The sequence below is a fragment of the Eutrigla gurnardus genome (genome assembly GCF_963514095.1).
Source record: "Eutrigla gurnardus genome assembly, chromosome: 18".
NCBI classification, from domain to species: Eukaryota; Metazoa; Chordata; class Actinopteri; order Perciformes; family Triglidae; genus Eutrigla; species Eutrigla gurnardus.
In genome coordinates, this window is record NC_139929.1 from 6,818,192 (window position 1) to 6,837,782 (window position 19,591).

At 49.0% G+C, this 19,591-nt stretch overlaps 1 protein-coding gene across 1 annotated transcript in view; it reads left to right on the forward strand.

The window, feature by feature from the left end:
- gli3 (GLI family zinc finger 3) overlaps positions 1-18,507 on the forward strand; it is an 83,035-nt gene extending 64,528 nt beyond the window's left edge. Inside the window, exons 7-15 of the mRNA XM_084033237.1 lie at positions 2,477-2,678; positions 4,067-4,286; positions 5,321-5,434; positions 6,304-6,444; positions 11,685-11,834; positions 11,918-12,082; positions 12,513-12,797; positions 13,690-14,083; positions 14,506-18,507. Of these exons, the coding sequence (XP_083889363.1) occupies positions 2,477-2,678; positions 4,067-4,286; positions 5,321-5,434; positions 6,304-6,444; positions 11,685-11,834; positions 11,918-12,082; positions 12,513-12,797; positions 13,690-14,083; positions 14,506-16,850 (4,016 nt within the window). The 3' untranslated portion in view covers positions 16,851-18,507. The remainder of the gene's footprint in view (positions 1-2,476; positions 2,679-4,066; positions 4,287-5,320; positions 5,435-6,303; positions 6,445-11,684; positions 11,835-11,917; positions 12,083-12,512; positions 12,798-13,689; positions 14,084-14,505) is intronic.
- Positions 18,508-19,591: the final 1,084 nt, after the last annotated feature.

Here is a 19,591-nt window from a genome sequence, read left to right on the forward strand (position 1 = left end):
TATGCTAATGAGTTATTTTAAAGTGTAAATAGGAAATTAAACGCACACTGAATCTTAGAGGGGTCAGACAGGATCACCCCCACTCCCTTTGATGAGAATGTATTTAGTCAGGCAGACGCCGCTTTCATGGAAATCCGGGGTGAAGTTCCCCGCGTTCCTCCGAACAAACTAATTAAAACTAGCCAAACTTGTGCGGGTATCAGAAAATTAATTGCCATTAAGTGGGAATTGGAATGTCCCGCCATTCATCACTGGCGAAATCCTTTCTTCTGTGTCACTTTTTAAAGATTAATAGACTGAAACAAAACAATTAGGGCCACATTTAAGTGGAGATGCGATGCTCCTCACTTAAAAAAATAAAAAAAATAAAAAAAAAAGCGCCTGTGATCATTGCTGGTAATAACTCATCATGTTTCAACAATGTGTGTTCCAAAACGGCTGTGGAATTAACACTTTAAAGCTTTGTTGGGTTCCAGAAAGGAGAGAAGAAAGAAAAAAACATACAAAGAAGAGAGTCAATCAAGAGGCTTTGGCTGATAATCTGGGCTACAACGTCACCGCGGCTATTTTAGTCTATTTCACATCAGTGTAATTACCTTCGGAGAGAGTTGTGCTAATGAAACAATGGGCCTGTCCTGCCCATTTGTGCTTTAATGGGCTATTGTCTACGTTTCCTACTGCCTAATTAGCGCCGTAGCTCTCATAGATCACTATACGGAAGTGTGTATTAGTTCATTTTCATTTTCTTTGCTATTCCGTCTCCACTGGAGCTCACGTTTGATGCAAACAAACCATTTAGTCGTAGGTATTGATTAGACTTTTCGGCCTTTTTTTATAAAATAAAAGTAGATTGCCAGTAATTGACTAAAGCGACTTCAATAAGCAAAAAGTGACAGATAATCTTTCGAAGGTAGAGAAATAGGATTACTGTCATATTCATGTCACAAGAATTGTTTCCTCCTAAAGCAAGTTTCAAATAAAAGTCGGCCCTCTCAGGTGGCCCCCAAAGTGTGTCGGCGAGGGTTCAACCCCAGTTCTGGAGCCAGTTTTTTTTGTATTTTTCATTTCCAACGCCGTCAGTCCGCCGTGTCTGAACCCTCCCTGGCCACAAGAATTAATGACGCGGCGCGTAACCAGTCTTCCCGTCCATAAATCAAGAGGAAATTAGAGGGACAGTCCTGCGACGAGCCGGGACGCTCCTCTCTCCGTCTCCACGCTCGGCCGATTCATCATTTGGGCTGCGCATTAATAAACGCCGCTCCCATGAGGCTTTGCGCTGGCGGGACGCTGGCCCTGCTCCTTTCGGCAGTCTCTCACTTGTGGTGAATTAGGAGGATTCGCTCGTTGATTTAAAAAAAAAAAAAAGTGTCAAATGTCGTCCAAACCAGGGATTTTTTTTAAATGGTATTTGTGCAGGATTATATCTCTGGTTCACGCTGAATGAAATAGTGAAAAACCACATTGTGTTTAGGAACGGTGTGTGTGCTCAGGGATTTGTATGTGCATACGTTTGCCCCCTCTCATCACTAAGACATAAAAAGACAGATTTTTCCATACAATGACAATGTAAAGGGGGCGTTGCTCTCCATACAGCTACAGCGGTAGTCAGAACTCAGGCCTACGTATGCCAGAACGCCGCCACCGCCGCAGACGCATCCACACACACACATCCACACACTCTGATTACCATGTGAATGGAGCGCTCGGTAATCGTTGGATGTGTCAAACGAGAGATGGAGCGTTTACGTTTGGGAGATGGATGGATTGTGGGGGACGTAAATATGGAGGTGGGGGGGGGGGTTATCGGGGCTGCGTGAGCCGGTTTTGTTTGCCTTTATGAAATAACTCAAAATGTTTTATTTGCAAGTCTTGAGTCACAAAGTCATTGTGTCAGTTCACGCACAAAGCGCGACATCCCCTCAGCGCTTTTCACCCCCCCCCAGCCCTCCTTCCATCTCCCTCCGTTTTTCCCCCCTGTCTTGTTTGTGAAAAGACAACAAAAGTCATGTTTTAATCTCCACCCGTGGCTCATTGTGTGCCTCGGAGAGAATGGTTGCGCCGGTTTTTCCGCCTTTTTACCTTTTCAAAACCCCCTTCTTCTTCTTCTTTTTTTGTGTGTGTTGAGTATTTCCAGTCAACACTGATTGCATTTGAATAAGGACTCAAATTGGACTTGATTAAATATTACCATACACAGTCGGAGCATTTCTCCAACATAAAAGGCATGTTTTCTCACGGATGAAATGCAAGCAGTGCATCAAGTGACAGCTGAACACTCACTCGGATGAGCCCTTTGTCTGGTGATTGACGTAAACATGTCATCTGTTGGGGTTAGATTAGGTGAGAGTTTGGGTGAAGTTTTTTCATCTCATTTCTATGAATTTAATTCTCCTCTCCAAAAAAACAGTTTCATTTTTTAATTTAGTCTTTCTTTTCCAGAAGCTTACCGATCTATTTCTCTCTCCTCGTAACGCAGACTCTCGTTTCTCGAGCCCGAGGCTGCCGTCGCGGCCCAGCAGGAAGCGCCCGCTGCCCATCTCGCCGCTCTCCGAGCACAGCTTCGACCTGCAGACCATGATCCGCAACTCGCCCAACTCTCTGGTCACCATGCTCAACAACTCTCGCTCCAGCTCGTCCACCAGCGGCTCCTACGGTCACCTCTCCGCCGGAGCCATCAGGTAGGGTTTGGAGAACGGTCCTTCATCTTATTATTATTTCCTTCATTATTTAGGTCGGATTGGGCTTCAGATGTCAAGTCTTTAACAAAAGTTTGCAGGGTTTGAAAAAAGTGTAGGTTTCTCAAGCTTTTCTGGGCAAAACAAATTGGCTATTTGAGCATTTTCTGCCTCAATTTTAATTCTTAAAAAAACAAAAGATTGTCCCAAAATGTTAGTTTAAGTTTATTCCAATTAAAATCCCATTTAAAGGTATAAAGACTAACTTCTGTCAGGTCTTTCGAGGAGCTTTGATTGACTGCGTTTCTCTCGAGGTGGTCATTCAGGCACTAAAACGTGCCAAAGATGCATCAAACAGCAGCCTCTCCGTTGAGAAATGGATGCTGTAAATCATTTTCCAATATCATTGATTACCATTTTGACACCATGAAAATCCCCGTAGTTAGAATGCAGTCTGTACGCAAGAGAAAGAAATGTGTGTGTAAGAATGTGTGTGTGTCAGAGCCCCGTGTGGGTGACGGTCTCCCAGCCAGCCAGTCAGCTCGCCTCCCCGGCGGCTCGTGTCAGTCATCCGGTCCACCTCACGGAAACATCACATACATCACGCCGCCGCTACCAGAGGCGAGCTGGGGAAGCGAAAGCAAAGAAGAAGAGGAAGGGGGGGGGAAAGAACGATCCATCGCCCCCCCACCCACCATTGATCAGCGATCTGTACGGAGAGGCTGATCAATCACGGCGCGCGCTCGGCCCACTGTCCCGGTGACAGGACCCCGAATAGCCAGAGCCAACAGACTGATGAGTGATATGACAAGCGGATGGGCCCCCAAATGTGTCTCGGCCCATTGATTTCCACTCGCCTCGTAATAAGATCAGCAGACGTATGGGTCGCGGAGAAGCCGAGCGCCAGGATGAATGGAGGCCCCGCTGCTGTCGAAGCCACACAGATCCCAGTGTTTGTGCTGCTGGTTTTCACGCGGACCCCGGAGGAGGGTTTCGGCGGCTTCTGGGATGTTGAGGATAAACAAAGTTAGCTGCAGGTTGGACCGAACTAATTTCCCTTTATTTACATGGCTATACGACACACTCCGCCGATTTGTTTTTATCGTTTCGCCCAGTGGAAGAATGACATACCTCCTTACACATGACCACACGATAATTCACAGCGTGTTAACAAGCCCAACATCCATTGGCGGTGGATTCGCCGGCAGCCCCCGTGGTTCCAGCATTACCACACCATCTCCTGTCAGATTGTCCTTAGGGAGGAGAAGCTACCCTGAACAATCCATTTACTCACTGTCTTTCCCCCCTTCGCTCTTTTTTTTTGGCTTGGCTCCTGATGCATTGCTGCCGTTGTGTGTTTTGATTATTTTAACCCTTCTGTTTCCTTCCAGCCCGGCGCTAAGCTTCGCCTACCCTCCGACCCCGGTGGCTCTGCACGTGCACCAGCAGCTGATGGGCCGCCAGCCGGGCCTCGTGGGCTCCGCCTTCGGCCACAGCCCGCCCCTCATCCACCCGTCGCCGGCCTTCGCCACCCAGCGGCCCGTACCCGGCATCCCCCCCTCCGGGCTCAGCGCCAGCGAGCGCTCGGCCCTCTCCAACGACTCCTCACAGGTGAGAGCGGCGGGCGCCCGTGCGATTCATCATCACGGGTAATAGATAGCGGCGTCGCATGCCAGCCACGTCTCAGAGAAACACAGCCAGCTAACATGGTAACGGCAGGTCCCCCCCCCCCCCCTCCCTTCCTCCTCCCCTCCCCCGCCTCCTCATCTCCTGGGAGTTTCCTCCTACTTGTGTTGTCTCTTGTTTTTAGACTGCCGAGCTCCGGCCCAGATCGCGCCTGCAGCAAACAACAAGGGGCTTGTTAGCATAGAATCCCACTGCTGACTCCATTAATCACTAGAGAGGGAGCAAGGATATAGAGAGGGAATATTGACATGGATGGATGGATCCAAAGGGGCTTTTTCTCCCCGTCCCCAGCCCTAACTCTATGTGCGGGCCCGCGTTTGAAGTAAATATTCAATGTTCATTACCCGTCCTCCCTGCTGTTTCCAATCGCCTCGCGTTTTGTGTCCCTCATTCGAATATGGGCTCACCAAAATTGCCTTTTCCTTCTCCTGAATGAGCAGAATATTGCTTTTGGGGCCACGGCTGCATCTCATGTGTTTCAGTGAGCATGGTCACATGCTACAGAAACAGACATTTCTGAGAAAAATATTAACTTATACAATAAAAACAGGAGTCTTCTTCTTCCAGAACCTCATTCTTTTATTCCTGTGAGCTCGGTATGTAGCAAGAATTCCCCTCAGGGGGAATTTAAGGCCGGGGCCAAAGTCGGGTCATCCAGTGGTTCAGTGAATGGGTCATTGAATTGGTTCTTTGAGTTTGTTTTAATTGCTGTGATTAGAGGAGCTAATGTGATTCAGTGAATGTGATCCATTCGCCCAGTTAGAGCTCTTGCTCGGCCCTGATTACGATTCAACCGCAGTTGTTTTCTCTGCTTGATTAAGTAAGTGATTGATTGACTTATAACGCACCGCATGCATTTTTAATTATAATATCGAGGATAACTTAAGGAAATATCCGTAAAATATGACGTTAAATCATCTCTATGATTCAATAAATGTTGAAATATTTTCCCCCCACAGACCAAACCGACGAGTGAATCCGCAGTGAGCAGCACGGGAGACCCGATGCACCACAAACGCTCCAAAATGAAGCCGGAGGAAGAGTTGCCGAGCCCGGGCGCCGTGAGCGTACAGGTGAGGGTTGTCAACATCAATCGGCAATATCAAAATATATTCTTCAGCTTCATAATCCGAGGTTTTTCTTTTTAGATTATTCCAGTAGAATAGGAATATAATTAGTGGTCACCTCCAACAGTAGACAAGCTTACCAGCCACTGTGTGTATTTATCTATCTGCTGTTCCTTAGTGTTTCCCACCCGGCTCTTATCAGCCGCTGTTTCCGAAAACGAAACAACGCATTGATCTTTGGGAGACTCGAAGGAAATTGTTTTTTTGCTTTTGTTTAATCAAATTTTTTTATTGGCTGGAAAGAGAAATGTGATAACAGTAAGTGTTTGTAGCCGCAGGAAAAAAACCTTATTACAGTCGATATTCAGGTGGCTGCAGATTGAGCCTGGAGGTGTGTTGGTGGAAGCCCCGGCTCTCCCGTATATTAGCCCACACCGCCTCCCCGCTCCACTGACAGTGAAATATGTCTGGGCTAATAGAGCAACCTGGAGCAGGAAAAGGGGGTTAGGTTCCTCAAATACTCGCCCCGGTCCTGTCGTATAACAACCCCTCAAACACAGAGCGGGGCTTTCAGCGCTACATTTCCGCTCTTCCACACTTTTTTTTCTCCCGGGCAGCCAAACGAGGGCCGGACTCACAGGGGCCCCTGTAGCCGAGACCTCTGACCAAATCGTTTGGGGCTGTGCCTCAGATGTTAACCAGCGGGACTGTAAAAAATGACTTAAGTGACAGATTTGGATGGACTTATGTAGAGGAGAGGAAGGCAGTTTCTTTTTATTATTAATTTATTTAAATATATATGTATTTTTTTACCTTGAGTCTGATATTTTCCCATCTTTGTGTTACCTATAACGTTTTCCGCTGTTGCTCCTCAGGACCATCCGGATGGGATGACCCTGGTGAAGGAGGAAGGGGACAAGGACGAGAGCAAACAGGAGCCAGAGGTGGTTTATGAGACAAACTGCCACTGGGAGAACTGTTGCCGGGAGTTTGACACGCAGGAGCAGTTGGTACAAGTGAGTAGCACCCATTTAAAGGAGCAATACGCGACTTTGATAGCATTAATAGCAGCAAACGTTACATTCCTGAAGTTTGTTTTGTTAGCGCTGTAGTGGCCTCAACGGTGTTGAGAGACAATAAAAATCTCATATTAATTTTGTTTTAATTATTTAAAGAAAAAAATCAAAATGCAAAAATAATTGTGCACAAAATGTTCATTTTTAATGATATAAACAGTTTAGAAAACCTCTGAACCGAGTGCTTCCTTGCTGCCGTTTAGCAGCTGGTTTGCGTATTTACTCTCTCACTTCCTGCGGTCAGTGAAGTGTTCACCTTTGACCCCTGTTGGTCTCCAGGACCAGCGTTGCTTGTAGGGAAACCCAACACACAGGAAAATACACACACACACCAAAACACCAAGGCCTCTTGGTTTGTATGCTGTGAGAGTTTTCAGCGTTTCTCTCCTCTAAGCTCAGTAGATCCCAGAAACATCAACTGCAGCTGTGCTATCCTGCACAATGCCTCCTATCAGCCCACAACCCCTGTGTGTGTGTGTGTCTGTGTGTGTGTGTGCACAGCGTCAAAGCTACAGTAGAGTCAGGGGCTGCAGGCATCGACTGATACTGCTGCCCGGATTCCTGATTGGATCCAGGGACGCTGGTAATGGACTCAGAAGCTGGAGTGCACATCTCACAGCTGAACGGCGCTAACTGATTTGGCTGGTTAAGCCTCCCAGAGTCGGGATGCGAAAGCTCTGTGTACAACACCGGGCCCGACCTTCCCTCCCCGTCCGTTATCACAACTCTCACACAGCCCGGGAGATGGACGGCTCACTCAGCGCTAAGCTAAATATTAATGACACGAAAACTTAAACTATTAGCTCTCTGAGCGGCCTGTGAACCGACCGACGGCCGCTGAAGTTGGAGAAAGTGGTGAAAATACAGCAATATGATGCTGCGAACAAGGGACACACACACACACACGTACATCAGCACACATCTGATAGAAAGATCCTCAGCTCTCCACAGCTGTCTGTTTGCCGTCTTGACATTGCAATCCTCCGCCGCGGTGGTAACCCCTATCTATAATTGATATCCTCATCGCGGAATGGGCTGCCTCCCGTGTTTGAAGGGCTCGGCTCAAAGGTGGAGAATCTTGACAACTTCTTGCCCCTGTTTCAGGGGGCGGGATGAGTTGAGGTGGTGGGAGAGGATGGCTTCTTAATGGAGGGGAAAAAGGCTTGCTCACATCCTCCACCCGACTGTAGTCTCACCAGGTGGCCGTCGGAGCAAAAACAACGTCCTCTCGTCACATCCACGCACACAGATTCCCGGCAAAATGAGTTTCTTCCATCTTTTCTGGGAATTGTTTTTCATTTTTCCCATATTGCATTTTATTTCTCATTTTCGACGCACATGCAGATATGCAGAGAGATGCCAATAAAAGTCTTCGCCTACAGAATCTGTGCCCTCTAATTCAGCAGAGCAGATGAGAAAATGCTCTTATCTCTCCGCGCTCCCCCCCCCCCTCCCCTCCAAGTAATAGGATAAGTACAGTATTTGGACCACAGTGGCTCTCCTCACACACTGGGAGGGGTTTGGAGGGGGGGGGTATAACCAAACAATGGAGCGTCCCTTCCCCCTTGTACTTGTCTTCTGAAATAGCTTTGGGGAAAAAAACATGATGAGGGTTAAAAAAGAAAAATCTCCTCGGTTGTTTAACCACCAGCTTTTTACACGGATTTATTTAAACATTGTGACGGCGGTGTCGACGGTCTACGTCATGATAAAATGTTGTTTGTCGTATGGATTAAAAGTAACAGCCGCGCTGATTCAAATATCCCCCTTTTTCCCTTTGTGGTCGGCCTAATTTTAGAATTAAGCCTTTCCCACCACCCTCGTCGCTCTCCACCTTGTTCAAAAGCACTCCTGCCGCGCTCTTCATGCATATTTTTACACTCTCAGGCGCGCCTCTCACCACGACGCGCCGCGGCGTTCCTTTATCATCTGCGTTTAAGCGCTCTCGGTGCCGCCGATAAGATAAACATCAGATCTGTGCAATTTAGCTCACTTATCTGGCCTACCCAGTCAGCAAAAGCGAGGCGGGTGTCAATTTTCGTTTTCTTTTTTTGCTGTATTTATTTCATTTATTACATTTCAACTCTCTCAATCTCCCTCTCCACTCCACATTCTTTTGCTTCCCCTTATTCTTTTTTTTTGGGGTGGGGGGGGACCTCTCCCTCTCCCTCATTTTCTTTTTTCATTTTCTCCCCTCCCCTCTCTCCCCCCTTGAAGGGAGTACTTTTAAAGATAAGGCCTGGTGGCTTCTTTAATGTCTCTCTTGAAGGGGGCTCTTTGCACTCGTTTTTGTCGCTGGAGATGCCAACCCCACACCCCCATAAACCGCCTAATGTGGTCTGGCTCAACAGTCTTTTATTTCCTCATTGATCCATCGCTGATACTTGGAGCTATGCAGCTGAGGTGTCCTTGGACAGGTATGATGAATAATATGAAATGAAGTAGTTACAGCCCCTCTGTGAAATCATGGTTGGTTGTTTTTTCTCCTCTTGGAGTCGCTAAATTTAAGCTTCAGCTTCTTCAACTGAACCATTAGTTGTGAACTTGGGAGTTCAGGTTCTGTCCTGTCATTGCAGGCCTTCTAACAGACTACGGGGGGGTGGGGGGTCTGCATGCGTGTGTTCTCACAGCTCATCCGGCGTCGTCTCCATAGGTGGCGCTGTGATGTCCTTGTTCTTAGATGGGGGGGGGGGGAGCTGGCTCTCCCTTGTTGAGGCGGCTGCTGTGTTAAAGGGAGATAAACGTGGGTGCAGTCTGAAGGCACCCCCCCCCCCCCCCTCCTCTCTGGCTGCTGGCGCAGGCTTTTAATTGGTAAAATGCAGATTTTTTTTTTTTTTTTTTGATCAGGAGAAGGATTAGGCTCCTTATCTGTCAAGAGTATCTTACTCTAAGATGAAAAGACTGTGCTGAATTACACATGCCAATTCTAGCTCCCTGCCCCCTGCTCACACACTCCCATCCTCCCTCCTTCCTTCCTTCACTCACTCATCCCCCCCCCCCCCTTTTACCTCCTCCCTCCTCCATCCCTCCCTTCTTCCCCCCTCTCTTTACACAAAGCACTTCAGCAACTGACATCACAAAAGAGCATATGATTTATTAGGCGGTGTTTGATAAAGCTAAACGGTGTTGCGGGTCCCACAGCTTAGTGAAATTGCCTTGTAAACAGGCCCCCTCTTTTCATGCACGCTTGCATTCTAATGCACGGCGGCGGCGTCCCAGAGAGCGCTTGATAAGGAGACGTGGAGATGGATACCGAAGGAGCCGAGAAAAAAGCTAGATAGGAGGGGAGGAACGTCAGATGAATATTCGCACAGAGGGGCCGAAAAAGTGTTTGTGCTATTTCTGTTTATGGATGTTTTTGCCACGCAGCCCATGCAGCAGGGGCCCGGACCAGGAGAGCTGCCTGCACCTGTGTGCAGATGTGAACCTCTTATACGTCACAGGCGGCTCCAGTGTCCCCTGTGTCCGTGTCCCCGGCGCTCCCTGTCGCGCGCCGCCCCTCCTAAATCCATCTTGGTGGCGTTTTTACAGTTGTTGGCCGATAAGCTGGCAGGGGGGAAGACGAATAACCCGCCGCAGCCGCCGCTATCAGCACCTGTTTGTCGATTTAGCCGGCCAACGGGGGCCCTGTCCGCTCAGCATGGAGATTATTGATTCAATAAGAATTGCCATTAGATCATACCATTAGGGTCCCCCCTCCCCCCATCTCCCTGTCAGCTCGGAGGGCTCATGCATCACGCCCGTCAACGACCTCCTCCATTTGTACAAACAGGGTGTGAGTGCGTATCCATTCCGGCGTTGGTGCCAGCCACCCCGGCGTGATCCAGCACCGCGGCGCTCGCCCCATCGCTCTCAGCCGGGGGATATTGAACGCCACTCACGACAGAGCGATTGCTTGCCACAGGGATTCCCTCACAGAGAGGAAGAGTCAGGTTTTTTTCCAGAGGCTCGGGCCCCGAGGTGGCGAGGAGATCAATCTTTGGGGGGGGGGGGGAACTTCACTAACGTCTGTGGTCATCCAGTCCCCCCTCCCAATCACTTCCCCCCCGGAATTAGTCTTGTTTGTCACTTTAGAATTAAAAAAATGTCAAGCGAGAATAATGGAGGTCCTTTTGCGGATGTATTAACGTCAATTTCGCTCCTCGCTTTTGCTGTGGCGCCGCCACATTTGTCGATTCTCCCCCCTTTAGCTTTAAGACAGACTTACGGTCAAAACGTCTTGGGGAGAAAAAAAGATTTAAGAAAAAAGGGGGCGCTTAACTGGTCGATGTCACGGTTATGGTGATCTGTGAGGTCATGATCTGGCCAGTGGGCAGGGCGCCGGTGAAGGCACAAAGATGCCATTGTCAGAGCGGTGTCATGCCTGCAGGGGAACTGACCCTGGATGCTTTATTTGCTTTGGTGCTGCGTGTTTTATAGCGCGAGTAAGAAGTCAAAAAGAAGCGTGTTCTCCCCCTCGGACATTTAAGAGCATTCAAAGTCTCTATTTATCTCTCTCTCCTGTTTCCATCCGTCCCTCTCCATTCACCCCGAAGGCAAAGACGACTCTTCTTCGCTGCTCAGGAATGTAATAATACCGGTTCCTCCTGGTCAGGATATTGTGTCTGTCTCTCCGGGTTTAAATTGCTCCCTGAAAGGCACTTCAGAGGCCACGACAGTGTTGTCTCTGAAAGAGAGCCAGATGTTGACTTCGTCCCTAGAGGGTCTGCGTGACATTTTTTTTGTTTTGTTTTTTTTGACCATCTTCACCTCCTTCAATCCTCCGTAACATCCACCACTTACCCGGTTTTTACAAGACAGTTAGTGAGGAAGAGGGGAAGGGGGAAGAGAAAGGCGGCGCTCGCAGATATAATGCTTGGCTGGAGTTGTAAAGCCCCACGCGTTTCAGATGCCACAACTGAACTTTTGATTTCTCGCTCCGTCTCCTCACCTCCCCTCCTCCTCCTCCTCCCCCCCCTAAGCCTCAGATTGGAAGTTGCCACGGCAGCACAACTGTCAGCACTTGTCGCGGGAGGGTGCGAGCGCCCAGTGTGATGCGAGGTGACAGGGTTTTATTTGAAAATCCCGTTCGGAATCGGACGCTGAGACTCGAAAAGAATGGAAAATAAAAAAATCCTCCAGCCGAACAACAAATCAATTCAAGGAAACACAACATTAAGCTCTTGCATCGTCTTTTCCAGCACATCAACAATGACCACATCCACGGGGAGAAGAAGGAGTTCGTGTGTCGGTGGGAGGAGTGTTCCCGGGAGCAGAAGCCCTTCAAGGCCCAGTACATGCTGGTGGTCCACATGCGCAGACATACTGGGGAAAAGCCCCACAAGTGCACGGTGAGGAATCCGCTGTTTTACACATCACCTTGCTAACAGGAGATCCAGACCGTATGAGTGATGTCCTCTTCTGTCTTCCGCAGTTTGAAGGCTGTGCCAAGGCCTACTCCCGTCTGGAAAACCTTAAGACTCACTTACGCTCGCACACCGGGGAGAAACCGTATGTGTGTGAACACGAAGGCTGCAACAAGGCCTTCTCTAATGCCTCGGACCGGGCCAAGCATCAGAATCGCACGCACTCCAACGAGGTACTGACAAACTGTTCTTTACAGAGGTTTTGTGGCCTGGAATCCACTCCCTACCAATATGAGACAAATAACCAATAGATTTTCTTTCAAAAAGGCAGTAAAACTACAATTGTTGGCTCTGAAATAGCTGATTTGGGTTTTTTATTTGTAATCATTTTTGCTTTTGTAGCCATATATTCTAGTTTTTTTATATAATTTTGCTCTTATTTTGTATTTTTTTGTTTGTAACTGCTTTTAAATTGTGTTTTATTCTAAGTCAACCTTATTCATGCTGTAATTATCTTGTATGAGCTGATTTTAATTGTCTTTTTGTTGTTGACGTGCATCTGTGTGGACCCCTGGAAGACTAGCGACCACTTTGTGGGGATCCAAATACATAATAAAGTACTGATAAGTGTGACGTTCACGATCTCTCTCCTTTCGTTCCCAGAAACCTTATGTGTGTAAAATCCCCGGCTGCACCAAACGCTACACGGACCCGAGCTCCTTACGCAAACACGTGAAGACGGTGCACGGGCCCGAGGCGCACGTCACCAAGAAACAGCGGGGGGATTACCCGCGCCCTCCGCCCCAACGGGAGTCCGGGGGCAACGGCCAGGGCCGGTCGCCAGGGCAACTGCCCCTGGGTGGGTATACGGAAAGGGAGTACAACCACGCTACCTCAAAGCAGGATGAATGTCTGCAGGTCAAGTCCATCAAGACAGAAAAGCCTATGGTAAGACTCCATTTAAGGCCGTCGCTGACTATTTCCTCATGCTTTTACTAATTCCTTTAGTTATTAATAATAGGGGCGTGCACGTTTAACACTGAATTCTTCTAACGACTACACTTTTTCTTTCTATCCGATGCTTCGGCATTTCTCTCCTTCCCTTTCTAAGGACAGTGGGTAATCAGGTGAGACATAGGTATCCCCTTCACGTTGCATTTGTAAAATATTCTCACTTCTTGTCTCGCTCATACTTTTGTGTGTTTATAGCCTTTTTTCCCATCCCATCACCAACCGCTCCACTTTCACCCAAAACATGGCAGCATTGTTTCCCCCTCATCCCTCGCATTCATACCAAAAGACCCGACTTCCTCATTCTACATCACTTTGAAGAGTGCCAGTGATATTGCCAAAAGGGAATTTTCTTTTTTTCTCTGAGCAATGCCAATGCCTTTGGGCAGAACTGAGGGGTTAGCGTGCCCTGATACTGTCCGGGGCTCTGTTGTGTGTTGTGCAGGGGCGAATGACCTCTAAACCGCCGCTTTGTTGCCAAAAAAAAGTAATTCCACTATTCCTCAGTGCAACATGGTTTAAAATTCAGTAAACAACCTAATTAGTCTCTTGTCGGTCTCACAAGAGGCCGTTATCCTATTTGCCTATTATCTGAAAAGCAGCCACGCATTACTCATGCCCTCTTTATGTACAAAATGTCTGTTAGTTCTGAAGTTTGCACGTCCAGCTGCAACAATCATTGTTGTTATGGTCATCGTCTATTGTACAGAATACATCCTTCAAATGATTACATTGTATCATTGTTTGTGACGTATGACATCATGTGTTTCCTGAAATGGACCCGATAATCATCCTACATGAATTCTCCTTCCTTTCCCCCCCCCGTCAGACGTCTCAGCCAAGCCCTGGCGGTCAGTCTACATGCAGCAGTGACCAGTCCCCCGTCAGCACCTATCCCTGCAGTGGAGTCCAGCTTGCTGTGAGCGCCGGACGCTCGCTAGGGGAGGGGCTGGAGGAGGACGGGGAGAAGGAGGAGATGGTGGAGGAGGTGGAGGAGGAGTGCGAGGGCGAGCCAGCCCCCATCATGGACTCCACGGTCTCCACGGCCACGGCGGCCATGCTGACCCTGCAGGCGAGGCGAAGCGTCGGCCGCCCCGTGCGCTGGATGGAGCACATCAAGATGGAGAGGCTGAAGCAGGTGAACGGAGCGCTGCCCAGGCTGGGGCCCCTGTCCCCTACACCGCCCCCGAAAGGTTCCACGCTACCCAGCGTCCTGGGGAAGGGTAAGGGTCGCTCTTAAAATATCTAAAACCCTCATAAATTCCTTTCCATGTTCCTTTGAGCAATTTTACAGTAATAAAGCATCGGTACGCAGAATTTACTTATCACCACAAAACGTGCGTTCAAATCACTCATTGAGAAATAAATTATCCGGGATTCCATCTTGCCCGTTTTGGCTAAAGCATTCAGGCAAAACAGATGCTGAAAATTCTCTGTTCCGCTGGAAAATGGCGTCAAAAGCATGTCGAGCTGTATATCATATCAGAGAAAATAGCATGTAACCGTGTTTCATGGCCAAATGCAGCCTGTTGTCTTGGGTAACATCTGTTTGGGGGATCTCACGTCCTCCTGTAATCTCCCTTTCACCACTTGGAATCCTTGTTAAATGTCCAAACTTTATTCGTCCTGTTTCTGTGTTTCTCAGGATCCTGTCTGGGCCGGCAGTGGGGGGTGTCTGCTCCACAGCCACCTGCTCATGCTGAGCTGGGAAGCACCGAGCTCACCGTGCTCAATTTGCTCCGAGACCGGCGCGACAGCAGCGGCAGCAACGCCAGCTCGGCCTATCTGAGCAGCAGCCGGCGCTCCTCGGGCATCTCGCCCTGCTTCTCCAGCCGGCGCTCCAGCCAGGCGTCCCAGAGCGAGGGCACGATGGCGGCCGCCCACCACCGCCGCCTCCACAACCTGAGCTCCAGCGACTCTTACGACCCCATCTCCACCGACGCCTCCCGCCGGTCCAGCGAGGCGAGTCAGTACGGAGGCGGGACGGGGGGAGGGATGTACTCCATGGGGGGCTGCGGAGGTCTCGGAGGCGTAGGAATGGGAGGAGGATCGCGGGGGATGCTCACTTTAACCCCGGCGCAGCACTACCACCTGAAAGCCAAGTACGCGGCGGCGACCGGCGGCCCGCCTCCCACGCCGCTCCCCAACATGGAGCGCATGAGCCTGAAGACTCGCATGGCCATGATGGACGAGGGGGGCAGCAACCACTCGTTGCCGCCTCTAGTCAGGCCGCACTGCTGCGCCGACGGCACCAACGGGTACACCAACGGGTACGCGGGACACAGGAGGAGGGTCCTCTATCCTGGCGAGGGGCCACTGAACGGGAACCGGCGGGCCAGCGACCCGGTGCGGACGCAGCCTCGCGACATGTACAGCCTGCCCCCGGTGCAACGCTTCAACAGCCTTAACAACCTCCACCCTCTCCCGCCGCTGTCTCAGCACTCGACGCCCGAAACTCGCAGCTTCAGCCTACAGAACTACACGCGCTCCGAGGGGAACCTGCAGAGGGGCCTGCAGCACTCGCCGTACACCCCGAGCATCGCCGAGCACGCGGCCTTAGAAGCCCTGGCCATGGAGGACGAGGCCGGCCTGTTGCTGGGCGACGAGGACATGCTCCCGGACGACCTGGTGCAGTATCTCCACTCCCAGGTTCAGGCGGACGGCGGCTCCTACATGCACATCGAGGACCAAATAGCTTCAAGCCAAAGGGACACCTCCCACCCGTCTATGGAGGAGATGGATCAGATCCAGGCCTCGGGGTTGAACGTGGCCTTCCCTGGGTCCCACGGCCTCCAGCCGCAGCAGAGCGCAGAGCGGACGAGCCCGAGCAAGCTTCCCATCCAGTGGAACGAGGTGACCTCCGGGAGCGCCGACCGGTCCCCCCTGAGGGAGCAAAACCACCAGACGCAGTGTGGAAGGTGGCCGGGCGCAGAACACGGACCCGCGTCGGCACCTTTCGGCCGGTTCGGGAACATGGTGGTCCAGCAGCAAGTGCCGGTTGATTTCCAGAACAGTTGTGCGCAGGCGGGTCAGCCTCAGAGCGCTTGCTGTATCAACACGGGGGTGAAGCTGGAGACGTCGCCCAGCTCCTGCATGGAGATGAGGGGCGCCGCTCACAACGCCGCCAACCCGTTCGGGAGGCCTCACTTCTCACAGATCGTCGACAGGCCTCCTCCGCAGGGCTTCAAACCGCCGGTTTCCAACGGACCTCAAAAGCCGGGTCACTTCCAGCAGAACCACAACAGCAGCACCTCTTGCCAGATCGGGAACAACCTCATGCTCAGCAGGGCCTCTCTGGACAGCCTCCCCGGCCTCTCCCAGGGAACCGCCCTCCATCCCAATCGGCAGGTCCACGTCCCTCGCCCGCCCAACGGTTACAGGAACTCGACTCGGACCCAGCAGTACCCCAATCCCGAGAACTCTGGCGAAATCCAGGCTTGCGTAAACCAGCAGCAGCAGCAGCAGCAGCAGAGAAGTGTGGACCACTGTGCCCTGGCACATCAGGTATCTGGGCTGAAACTGGAGGCCCCGGACCACGGGTACTTAGAGCAGGGCTTTGGTGACTGCCTCTCTTACGAACCAGCGGATTGCAAGGCCTCCGCGTTCCCCGTCCTGGAGGACCAGTGCTTGCTGAACTCCATGGCTGAGTCCGTCGGAGGCGGGAACCCGGCCACCCTCCTCTCGCCTGGTACGGACCAAGTGACCAGCACGGTGGAGGGCAGCGTTGCCGGTATACTAGACGAGGGCGTGAGCCTGGACTTCGGCGCCATGCTGGAGGACGGCTACGACCAGGGCAGCCTGGTCTCGGGGGTGCTGAGTCCCTCCATCTTCCAGGGTCTGTCCAGGACCTCATCGCGCCTCACCACCCCGCGAGCCTCGGCGGCGTTCCACAGCGTGGCGCCCGGCCTCAACAACATGGCGATCGGAGACATGAGCTCTCTCCTCACCACGCTGGCCGAGGAGAGCAAGTTCCTGGCGATCATGCAGTAGCTGCTCTCTCTCTCTGTCTCTCTCTCTCTCTCTCTCTGCTTTCTCCTCCCTTAGGAAAAAAATGGAAAAAACAAAACAAGGAAGAGAAAAACTCTGGTGTATGTGAAGATTAAGACCAAAGTGGCAATTATGAGAACTTTATTATGTACTTAAAAGTGTCCAACCCATTTATTTTGTAAAGAAAAAATAATCCCACGCAGAAATGGGATGTGTCAAAAATGATGTATAGATAAATAGATATATTCCTATTCTGGAATGTAGGCTATTTTTGGAAGCTCTTCTCTTTGTATTCTTATGTGACGGTGGGCAAACGTTCACACCTTTAAAACAGTATTCTGCGTATCTTTTTCTGTACACGCTGTCGGTAAAAAAAAAAATGCATGTATTCAAGGTTAAACGTGAGTACACAGACTAGCCCAGGTGCCAAGTATCCACCCTTCTGATCCCCACAGGTACAAATCCTGCATTCTTGTCGCAGCAGGTCCGACATGCCCCTCCCCCCCCGATGAGAACTTTATATATCATAGGTTTTTTTTTGTTTAAATCAGTGGCGTATTTACATTGGTTGTCATTTTGTCCGTACGTTACTTTTTTGTGAATCTGTAAATGTTTCAGTGCCGAGTTTTACCAAGTGGTGTTTTTTTTTTATTTTGTTTTTTTATCAAGAGTAACTGGTATCGAACACATCCGAGTCTTCAAGGCACCCTAGCTAGTCGTCTCCTTGATATCTTTAACGGCTTGATTTAGTTAGTCTGGTAAAAAAAGGTACTCACACGTGTATATAACAGTGTTTTTATATTCCGTTTGTGATAATCTGATTGTTGACGTTGGATTGCACGGTCGTTTCGGAGACGATATATATGAAAAGTGGATTTTTTTCCCCCCTCCTCGATGGTGAAAAGGTCCCATTTGGTGCTTTATGTACGCTTACATAAATAGATATGAGTACTTTACGTTTTGGAATCTGTCTTAATGACCAACAGCACATTTCTCTCTCCTGATGATGAATTCTGTCAAGTGATGTTTTTTTTTGTTTTATAGGAAAAAATCATCTGTATTGTTTTTTTTTTTATTTTCCAAAGCTCTTAAATTCAGAATGTGTACTGCCATTAAGTATTGCAGTGACTTTGTCAACAGTGTTAGTGTTGCCTTGCAGTCTGATGTGACTGAACAGAGTATCGAGTAGTTTACCTTTTATTCAGCGTCAAAGCAATGAGGTACAATTTGTTTTATTGTTCTTTGGTACTTTTGTTGTCATTTTTTTTGTAGCTGTGTTTTTCTTTTTTTTTTTTCTTCAAAGAAGTAGAAATCATTTCCTTTGAGAGAAGGAAATTACATTGAGGTATGTGCCTTATACGTATCTGCCTGTTGGTAAAGAGAAAGATCACTGCCAATCTTCCACGGTGAATTCTGAAAAAAAAAAAAAATACAAATAAACATGTAAAGTGTCTCGTGAGACTTGGAGAAGAAGAAGAAAAAAAGATTAAAATGACAGAACATTTATATAAGAAAAGTCTGACTATCAGAAAAGTTAAGATTTGCGAAATGCATTCTACTTTTCTTTGATTCTTTTTTTTTTTTTAAGTTTTCACATTTATTGTGCTCTTTTATATATAATGTGTAAATATAATACTCTTTGTGTAGGTCTAGCAGAGGAAATGGGGGGGGGGGGGGGGGGGGGGTATCCTGGGGCCAATAAAGAATTGACTTTGAAAGCAGGGATTCCCAGGCCCCGGGTCGAGGCCAGACACATCTGGCTCAGAGCGGAGCTTCAAGTTCCCGCCTGCCAGAAGAGCCACTTTGCTCTTTTATAACTGACTACAAATGTTTGTATGGTTTTAATAAAAATGAGAAAAGAAATTAAAAAGAAGTTATATTTTAAGTGTCTTTTCTTCTTCACATGATGCTTTTGATATTATGTAAAACGTTATTTGTTACTCCGGAGACATCAGCTTGATAAACAGAATTACATCTAATTGTGCACACGCTCTTTTATTACCCAAACTCAATCGGATTACCTTAAACCGCACTCATATAAACCCTGTTATTCAACTGAAATGAAACAAATAGCTTAACTGTTTCATTTCATTTGGGAACGCATCCGTCATTAAAAATAAAAGTCCCAAACTCACCATCAGCAGAGAATATCGAGTGCTTCTGATGCCCTCTTCTGATCGTCACGACAAAATGCAACCCAAGAGTGAGCCGAGTGAATCTCATCCTCGTGATTTTTACTTGTTCGGTTACATTTTCACATTAAAAGCCTCCGTCTCTCTGTGTCGAGATTAAAGCCACTAGGTGAGCACCCCTTGCTCATTCACACCGACACCTTTACCAGCGGTTAGACCTCTGTAGTCCACATGTATTTACAGGCCGACAGTCAATCAGCTCACATCAGAAGCAGAGAGCTCTTGCATCACTCCGTAACTTTCCAGACGGAGAAAAAAAATGGGAATCTTTTCTAAAGCGAGTCTGCCATTATGCTTTTTTAGCAGCTCAACAGAAGTGCAATCATGGGGCGGAAATGAAGGGCACGGTAAGACTTTCCACTGCAGAGGTGGGAGCATGAGAGCTGTAAATTGTACTAAATTGACTTACCATCGTCAGACTGCACTTAGTGAGGTACAAGGATGTGGAAAAAGCACATTTTTTAACTCTGCACTGTCTCGTATATGAAGCCAGCTATTGATAAATGTATGGGACAGCATGTCATTCATCATGCAGACATGTAGGGGAGTAAA